A 10,631-nucleotide genomic window follows, 5' to 3' on the forward strand; every position below is an offset into this window, starting at 1 on the left:
TGAATTTTGAGGTATTACTGATGAGTCATAAATCTTTGCAAAATTTTGAAGTTTTTCAATTTTGTATATAAATGGATATTAACTGAGTTATGTTTGAAAGGCTTAAGGTTATTCACACATGACCAAGTATTTTGCAACTCATGTCAAAAGGAGAGATTCTTAATCTTAGATTAGTTTAGACATATCAATGACAATATACTTAAGTTATTTACTTAGTTCATGCTAAATGAGTAATACATATTGAGCATAAGTTGTCAGATAGTATATGTAGAGAAACAAATATTTAGTATGTGTTGAGTAACTAGTAAGTGCCAAAACACTCAAGTGTTGAGAAAATAGTATATGCCGAGCTATTAGATGCCAAGTGACCAATGGATGTTGAGTCATTTAGAGGTTGAGTTACAACATTGAATTTGTAGTTGATACCAAGCATTAGGGACTTCAAGTGCAGAGTAAGACAATTTTGACATAGTTGTTTGTAATGACACAAACTTTTATGTAAAACTTTTTTTAGCCAGCTTAAGGATTTTTTTATGATCGTAGATGATAAAAATGAATCTTTTTTGTGAATACCTATATGTATCATTGAGTATGATCCCTATATGGAATCCCTATTGATATACTCATTTTTTAGCTAAGAGAAAATGAATCTTTATTGTGAATTCCTATATGTATCTTCATTCTTAGCTCTCTCGTCTTGATGACGGATCATTGAGTATGGTCTAAAACATTGATGCTACCAAAATAACACACAATCTCACCCAAAAGCATACATATAATAGCTAGAATGAATTTATCTAGATCATATCTTTGAACAAAATTGATTTTTACCCAACTTTGTGCTTTTACTCATATTTCAATTCCATATTACATTTTCATGGACAACATTAATTTATATTAGGGTTTATATAGGAATTATTTAAGAATAGTCAAAATATGTTTGACCATTAAACTTCTTCTAAAATCATCTCATCATATACACTTTTATCACCAATTTTCACCTTATGATATCTTCATTCACTATGACACATCACCATACCTCCCGATCTCACTATACTAATAATAACTAACAACCATCAATTCATGATTAATGACTCAAGTACATGAGTTTTTTATTTTTTAACTTCAAATGCTTTAATGATCATTACTTATCTGCCATCATCTTAAATTTTAATCCTAATTATAGTCCTTTTTAAGAATTTAAATTTTGTACTTATGATCACACCGCTTAATCCTTATGGAGATCAGATTAAGACATTGAGATAAGGATATCAGATTAAGACCTTAAATATCTTAATGGAGGGGTTTTAATAAACCTTGATAAATCTCCTAATAAAGTGGTTTTAATAGACCTTGTTAAATTTCCTAATAGATTTTAGTTTTACACTTTATGAGTATATGATATCTAATATAGGATATGAGTTGGATTAGGAGTGAATGTAATCAATATATTATTTTGTTCAAGAAGTGAAATTTTTTATAGATCATGATTCACCCCACTCTCAATATCTTGTTTCCCAATAAGATTTTTGACAATTGGTATCAGAGCCTAGTTCTCTTGAAAGGAGTCTAAACACTTGAGTGTTCACACCTAGGGGATGAATGATTACAAATTGGGAAATCTTATTTAGAATCATATGACGGAGATCCAAATTATACTATAGAAAATTGATGGAGAAAAAGAAGAGTTAAGAAAATCCTTAAAGAAAAGGAAAGATATGGACATTCAATCGAATGATACTCTATATCAAGAGGTTGATATCAAAGAATTGCTTAGTAGTATGAATTCTAGTGAAAGTGATGCAACAATAGCAGATCTATTGGAGAAGAACAACATTATGAGTGAAGAAGTTTGAGGGTTGAAAAGAGAGCATGAAATTCAATTAGTAACATTATGTGAAGTAACTAAACAAAAGAAGAAAGTTGAAGAAGAAAAAATCAAGGTTGAAGAAGATAAAAGACAATTGGCTACAAAACTTAAAGAAAGGACATTAGATGTGCAAAATATTACAAATAATTAGCTAGACATGATGAATCAATTGTTACTTGAAAATTAGGAGTTGAATAGAAAGGAAATGGAGATTATAAATCTAAGATCATATAGTGACCAACTAAGGAATGAGTTGATATCTAAGAAAGAACTTCTAGAAAGAATGAATAAACCAAGTGAAGCTATAAGATACTTTGAAGAACTGATGAGATCACCAAGGTCATTTAGTTATACTTTTGGTCTAGGACATATCAAGTACTCTTCATCTACTGAGGAAGGAGAGTCATCAAAGAGTGGAGAGAAAATAAATGCAAAACCTAAAGGAAAAACATGTCTTTATTGTAGAAAAGTAGGACATATAGAAAACATTTGCAGAAGTAAGAATGGTATGTAAAAACTTAAACCTAAGTTTAATACTAGAAATTGTTATAATTATAAGAAACAAGGACACAAAGCACATGAATGAAGATCAAAGGAAAGTAATACATGTACTACACCTAGATTTGAAGGACATTGTCACATCTATCAGAAATATGGACACAGAGCTCAAGAATGCAGATCCAAAGAAAATCCAACAGGACATCTAAAAAGTAAGTACATGTACCTAAGTAAGGTAACTCTTACTATTGGGATTACAACACATGGTATGATTGTCATTATAGTGGAGAGTATGGAAACATTCCAAAAATTTGCATTAAGACACATTTCAAAGGAAATTACAAGAAATGGTTAAATGGAAGCCAAGATTTTTTAGGGTTCTCAAGGTTGGATATGTTAGTAAGAACCACAAGACCTGAGCATCAACACCAAGAAATGAACACATCAAAGGAAAAGGAAAAATTGGTATGGAAAAAAAAGGAAGGAGATGAATCTTGCGTGGAAAAAGATAGTTTAAGCTAGAGGTAGTGGATCAAGTGAAGTTGAGATCACCCAATTCAATTGATCTGGTGATCAGACAGCATCCAACTAAGAAAAGGAGGTATCTAAGGAATTATACACTTAAATGATATATTACAAACTATTTCCTAATAAGAGATGTGGCTAAAAGTCCATGTTAGCATGAATCAAGATGCACTAGAATAGATTTGAGAGAAGAATTGGGCAATGGAATCAATTACACTATCCAATGTCGAACAATATTACTGCTGTCTATATTGACCAAGCACTACAATATGGACTAAATTTTTATAATGACTAAGTTGATGTGTTGGCTGAACTAAATGACATTGACCAATCCAAGTAATAGCGATCGAGTATTTGAATTGAAAGAAGTGTGAACACATTTTTTATTTGAATGTTGAGACAATTTTTCTATACATACTTTAGTACAATACATTTATTATAGATCTACATTGATAGATTGAAGGTACATATCAAATTTTGAAATTCATTTTTTATTTACCAAGCAATTTTAGTGCACACATGCTATTCAAAGGCGATCAGGGAAATTTCAGCAAAAGAAAAATTCATTCACAACATGCCATCAATAAAGATTTGGAGAATTAAGTAAGTAAGGTTTATGGTGCCGAGTTAAGTTGATTTCAAAAGTGTTGAAGTAAAATTGATTAAACCTCACAACATGCCATCAATAAAGATTTGGAGAATTAAGTAAGTAAGGTTTATGGTTCCGAGTTAAGTTGATTTCAAAAGTGTTGAAGTAAAATTGATTAAACCCTAGTTTTGAAATGACATCCATTGCATCTATATCTATGAAGTAAATATTCAAAGAGAGTAATGCATAGATTGTGAGGAATGATCAATGTCCTCCACCCAATTTGAAATGTACCCTAATATTGTGATGACTGGAGATGCATCTGGCATCCCATCATCGATTCCACCAAGATTATTGATGGTTCATGATGTTCAATCATGCCACATGTATAAAATTGTAGAAATTGGAGATAGTAATTACAATTTTATACTAAAGAACAATCCCTTGAACCTGAGCCAAAGAGGAGGATAGTAACTACATCCAAGGAAACCCAGTCCCTAGCTACAAAGACAAAAAGAAGCCCAAGGAAAAGGAAAAAGACTAAAGGAACTGAGTAGAACCTACCAAAGAGGCCGAAAAGAAAATTGGTTGTTACACCTAATGAGGAGGAGGAAGATGAAGAGGAAACCAAATTTGATGATCTAAGAAAACTTTAGCTTGTACCTAAACCGCCTTCCATAACCATTGATTAGGTATGTGAAAAGATTAGAAACTCAAATGATATATCAGGACTTAAGTAGATTAAGTATGATTCTTTGAATAAAGATGATCAATAAAATATTGAAATAGAAATTATGGAAATGATGATAAAATTTAGATAAACACCTATATTATTAGTAGAAGGTATTCCTGAACATTTGTATAAAAAATCAGATGCTAAATGGAAGTGAGCATTATCCACTGAGAGGCAAATAAGGGAGGCAACATTGGCACATACAATATCTGATTTAAGGAAAACATATATGTCTATAACCCTAAAATATTTTACCAAGAAATCCTAAATGGAAGTGAGCATTATCCACTGAGAAGCAAATAAGGGAGGCAACATTGGCACATACAATATCTGATTTAAGGAAAACATATATGTCTATAACCCTAAAATATTTTACCAAGAAATTCTTTCCAAAAAAGAGGGCATATAAATTCTTGAAGAATAAAATAGGTGACATTGAAAAGGAGAGCATTGTGATACGGAAGAAAGAATTTGGTTTGCTAGTTCCATTAGAAGAAGAAAAGAAAGAGGAAGAGAGTGGAGATGTTCTAGACTTGGAGATTCAAGATGATGATGAACTTTACAAAATTGAAAAAGAAGTGAGGAAGTTAGAGGAGAGTGAACGATAGGATGTTGTTACTATAGAGGATGTTCTTGATTCATCACCATAGAATCATAATATATTAACTGAGGAAGATTTGAAAAATGTTGAATCAAATACCTTAGATACCTCTCTTCCATGCACCAATCTAGTTTTTTTTTATAGATACAAGAGTATCCATGGATTGATAGTGCAAAAAATGATGCTATACAAGTTACACCAGTTATAGTTATTTTAGACATGCGTTCCAAGCAACAAGGTGTTGGTTCACAATTTGTCTTTCTTGATATATTCATTTATAACTTGACTCTTTACTTTCCCAAAGGCTTATGGAAAACAAAAAGTTAACAACAAAATGGGTTAGTGCAGTAATCTATCAAAGACCCCTGAATTTAAAGATACAACTCCCTTATAAGTGCAAGATATGCAATGAATTTGTCTTTCAAGTTTTTGGGGCATGCTCTTGACTAGAGAGCATAAGAGGCAAAAACCAAGTTAATCAACACTTTAAACAACCAAGTAAAAGAAGGTGGATCATCTCACAATGTGCAATCTACTCAAACTAACAATTTCGAGAAATGGAAACATGCTAGACTAACTATGATAGCAAGAAGAAAGGAAGGATAGTGAAAATAAATAATTCCTAGATTTTAGAGTTAGCCAATGTTTTGAAAAAACTTGGATTTTTTATTCCTCAATCACTCCCACACCAATTTCCAACTTCCTCATATAGAGAGCTAAACTAAACACATAGATTACAATTAACATAAGACATGCTTATGCTGAAAAGAGTAAAGCATACAATCTATCAAATGAAGTGAATAAAGCCAAGTTCATTCACATTCATTCAAATTTCAACATTAACATATACATTCCATAAAATTCACTTAAACTAAATGAACAAAAAAGCTTAAAATAAAATTAGTGTCTCAAACAATAGTCCCAACTATAAGAGTTTGCCCAAAGTAAATTTTGCTAATATTATTTTCATCTTAAAAGATTACATTTATAGGCATTCTCAAAATTTTTAGTTACATTGGATGATTTCTCAATAGAGCATCTCTGAATAGAATAATCTAAAAATAGGACAAGCAACAAAATGTCAAAAATGGCGACAAAAGAAGGAAGTAGGGAAGAATGATAGATTTCTAGAGAAGCATCAAAATCATCATGCCTTCTTAGAAGTAATAGATTTAGCCCTATATTCTTTCATAGCTTTTGTTACTTTATCTAACTCTTCAACACTTGGAATGAGGATATTGTGAGCTCTAATAATCCAATAATCATGAATTTTTGTAAGTTCATTGACTCTAGCCTCCCTCAATTGGAACTTATCCATTTTCTCTTATGATGACCACATCTACTACTAATAGTTCTTGGATATTGGCCATATCAAAGTTGAGTGGATCAAATTATTCATCAAAAAATGCTAATAATTTGGACTTCATTCTTTTGATGTCCACCAGCTTACCATTAGTAGACACAAAAGACTCTATATGTAAGATCTTGAAGTATTGAAACAACTTGTCAATGATATTTTGCACAAGGTTGTGCATATGTGCAAGATCATTTGTAGATTTTATAGAGAAATTTTGAAACATCCAAGGATTGCTTCTAGTGAAATAGTAACTCTTGACCAATCTTTAGAACCCATGAGTACTGGCCACATTGGTCTCCATATCTATCACTTCCTACATAGAGGAAAATTGCTCTGTTAGATTTTCTATTGCCTTCTATATAGTTGTTTGATGATTTGAGGTAGCCTCTCTAAGCTTGTGAGTATCCAATACCAAGCTCCCTAGATTCTCAACCAGTGAGAGATATTTGGCCTTTATTTGATGTACCCATGCTTGACCTACTTGCTTGAATTGTCTTTCTTGATGTGGCTTGAGTAGTAAGTTCTTTTTTTCTTCCACATTTGGGTTTAATTGACTAGAATAAATACTCCCAAGTGTGGACTTTATGTACTCTACCAGCTCCTTGCTGGAGGCCTTCAATAGTTCCTTCTCTACTCTTAGCTCCTCCAACTCATCCTCAATCTTTTCATTAGTTGACTCTGCATGTTAACCATGGAGTCATGAACTAGAATTCCAAGATCTATTATTTTGATTTTGAAATCATCTTTTGAAATCTTGTGAAATCTTCCCTCCTTTTGAGGTTCTATGATCTCAACTAGCATATGGTTAGTTGCCAAATTTGTAGAGAATGCAATGATTGTCTTCTACTTCTTAGTCTTCTTTGATGGATAAGAGAAGGTGACTTACGTGATCAATTCCTTTCATGGGGTTTCATCATCATAGCTCCTCCTCTTCCTATCAATGGTCTCTTTGAGCCAAGACTTTTTAAAGAGCACATTGATAGTAGATTTTAGTATAGATGGGTCAAACAACTTCCTTAGAATCAACAAAGTTGGCTTGCTTTGGAAAATAGTAGGGAAGGTAGCTGCCTTGGTCACCAAAAGGGATAATGTATCCCCTTGCTAAGATGCATCTTGATCTTGACCATCCACACATAGATTACAATGAACAGAAGACATGTTTATGCTAAAAAGAGTAAAGCATACAATATATTAAATGAAGTGAATATAGCCAAGTTCATTCACATTCATTCAATTTTCAACATTAACAGATACATTCCATAAACTTCACTTAAACTAATTGAACAAAAAAGCTAAAAATGAAATTAGAGTCTCACACAATAGTCCTAGCTACATGAGTTTCCCAAAGTAAATTTTGCTAATATTATTTACATCTTTAAAGATTACATTTATAGGTCTTCTCAAAATGGTTAGTTACATTGGATGATTTCTCAATAGAGCATCTCTAAACAAAATAATCTAAAAATAGGACAAGCTCAAATCATTGCTTATTATAGAGATTTAGCAAAATGCTAAAAATGGTGACAAAAGAAGGAAGCATGGAAGAATGATAGATGTTTGGAGAAGTATCAGAATCATCATGCCTTCTTAGAATTAATAGATTTAGCTCTATATTCATTCATAGCTTTGGTTATTTTATCTAGCTCTTTGACACCTAGAATAAGGATATTGTCAGCTCTAATCATCTAGTAATCATGAATTTCTATAAGTTCATCAATTCTAGCCTCCCTCAATTAGAACTTATCCATTTCTCTTCTGATGACCATGTCCACTACTGACAGTTCTTGGATCTTAACTGCTTGGAAGTTGAGCAGCTCAAAGTCTTCATCAAAAAATGCTAAGAATTTGGACTTCATTCTTTTGATGTCCACCAACTTACCATTAGTAGACATAAAGGACTCTGTATGCAAGATCTTGAAGTATTGAAACAACTTGTCAATGATCTTTTGTACAAGGTTGTGCACATGTGTAATCTCATTTGCAAATCTCACAAAGAAATATTGAAACCTCCAAGGATTGCTTCTAGTGAAATAGTGACTCCTGACCAGTCTTTAGAATCCCATGAGCAATGGCCACATTGGTCTTCATATCTATCACTTCCTACATAAAGGAGAATTTCTCTATTAGATTGTCTACTGTCTTCTATATGATTGTTTGATGATCTAAGGTAGCCTCTCTAAGCTTGCGAGTGTCCAATACCAAGCTCCCTAGATTCTCAACTAGTGGGGAGCCTTGGTCCTTTATTTGATGCATCCATGCTTGACCTACTTGCCCAAATTGTCTTTTTTGATGTGGCTTGAGTATTAAGTTCTTATTTTCTTCCATACTTGGGGTTTAATTGACTAGAATAAATACTCCCAAGTGTAAACTTTATGTACTCTACCAACTCCTTGCTAAAGGCCTTCAATATTTCCTTCTCTGCTCTTAGCTCCTCCAACTCATACTCAATCTTTTCATTGATTGACTCCCACATGTTCACATGGAATCATGAATTGGAATACCAAGATCTATTATTTTGATTTTGAAATCATCTTTTGACATCTCATGAAGTCTTACCTCCTTTTGAGGTTCTACAATCTCAACTAGCATATGGTTAGTTTCCAAATTTGTAGAGAATGCAACAATTGTCTTCTACTTCTTAGTCTTCTTTAGTGGCTAAGAGGAGGTGACATGGGTGATCAAGTCCTTTGATTGGGTTGCATCATCATAGCTCCTCTTTTTCCTATCAATGGTCTCTTTGAGCCAAGACTCTATAAAGAGCACATTGATAGCATATTGTAGTATAGATGGGTCAAATAGCTTCCTCAAAATCAATAGAGTTGGCTTGCTTTGGAAAACAATAGGGAAGGTAGCTACCTTGGTCACCAAAAGGGCTAATGTATCCCCTTGCTAGGATGCATCCTGATCTTGACCATCCATAGGGTTGGTGTTTCCATCCGAATTAATGACTTGAATAGGGGAAGGTAGCATCGTCACAGTTTTGTCTTGTTCCTTCCCCTTCTTCTCATCATCTTCCTTCTCTCCCATCTTCCCACTATTTTGTAGAGGGCCAACTCCATAGGTGGGAGTAAGTGGCACATTCTTTTTTTGAGGCTAGTCTCCTTCTTGGCCAATGGATTGTGATGGCCTAACAAATGTTGTTGTAGTGGTCATTTTATTCATAGCTACAACTAACTGGGTAGCTCTAGGCAATACTCTGTCTATTAAACTAGAAGCTCCAGTCCTTTTCTTCCTTGCCCAAGTCCACTCCACCTATTTGTCAATTATTTTAATTATCCCTTGTAGGAGAACCTCCATTGTATCAATGACTAGCTCAGTAGGTCGAGTAGACTAAATTGGTGTGTTCTTGATCTTCTCATAAGATGTAGGATGTATGTAGGCTCCATCATCTATAAGATCAAAGACATTTATAGAATTTTATCTCTTCAATAGTTAGTCTTGACCAAAATATATCCTGAGTTTGGTACTCATTAAGACACCCAAACTAGAAATCTTCAATATTAGGGACATGCTATAGGCATACCCCAACTTCAGATGATCCCTTACAAGATTCACTAGATCATATTGAGGCCTAAGCACCTCATAGTCTATCAAATTGATCTTTCTTTCAAAATTATTTACCAAGTTCCTAGCATCTAATTTAGAGGCACATGAATATGGGCCTAACAAAATAGGGAATGGAATCCCAAAAATTTTCTTCACATTTGAACATAGGGTGTTCAACTATAGAATTGGTCGACACAGCTTGATTAGAAATACCTTGTCCTCTGGATATTTGGGATTTTTTTGGGTAATCAATCATTGAATCCTATTTACAAATAGGAGAAGCCTAGAAATTGGATGAACGAGCATCCAAACTAACTTATAGATTAAATTTCCTCAAGTGAGAATCTCCTCTTAGGGAAACCTTGTGATTATTGGCACAAACTCATTGTAAAGGTGTCAAGGATAGCTACATGCTCCTCATAGCTCCTTTGCAGCTGTAGATGTGAATAGAACTCATAGATCTTGGTAAGCTCATCATAGTTCAAGATACTTAGGAGACCAAGCCATAAATGGTGCATTGTCAAAGCATAAAAAAAATAGGAGGACATATATAATTTCTTGAATCCTTTGGCATAATTCAACCACGAAGTGAGCTCGTGAAAAATGATATGTGCCCAATTGATCTTCATATCATCAGCATAGATTGCTTGAACTAGGAAGAAATGGTGCTTGGTGAACTACAAAATCTCCTCTTTTCCCTTTAGTCTGAGGAGGAATGCAATGATATCCATGATATCTCACTTTAGATTGGTGCCAAATAGAGGTTTTGGCATTTTACTCTTTTTCTCATTAAACATGGAAATAGAGGACCCAAAATCAATGTCACAATACTGGTCATGTGTAGGGATGCCAAATACTAATTACATTAGCACCTTGTTAATTGACAAGAGAATGGATTGATCTAGAAATAAA

At 33.3% G+C, this 10,631-nt stretch overlaps 1 protein-coding gene across 1 annotated transcript in view; it reads right to left on the minus strand.

The window, feature by feature from the left end:
• The window catches only part of LOC149570804 (GDSL esterase/lipase At4g16230-like), a 34,991-nt gene extending 26,345 nt beyond the window's left edge, over window positions 1-8,646 (minus strand). The window contains exon 1 of the mRNA XM_089812334.1: window positions 8,557-8,646. Coding sequence (XP_089668460.1) covers window positions 8,557-8,646 — 90 coding nt within the window. The remainder of the gene's footprint in view (window positions 1-8,556) is intronic.
• Window positions 8,647-10,631: the final 1,985 nt, after the last annotated feature.

The sequence above is a fragment of the Cupressus sempervirens genome, chromosome 2 (assembly GCF_028749045.1).
Source record: "Cupressus sempervirens isolate cs-2001-9-10 chromosome 2, ASM2874904v1, whole genome shotgun sequence".
Lineage (NCBI taxonomy): Eukaryota > Viridiplantae > Streptophyta > Pinopsida > Cupressales > Cupressaceae > Cupressus > Cupressus sempervirens.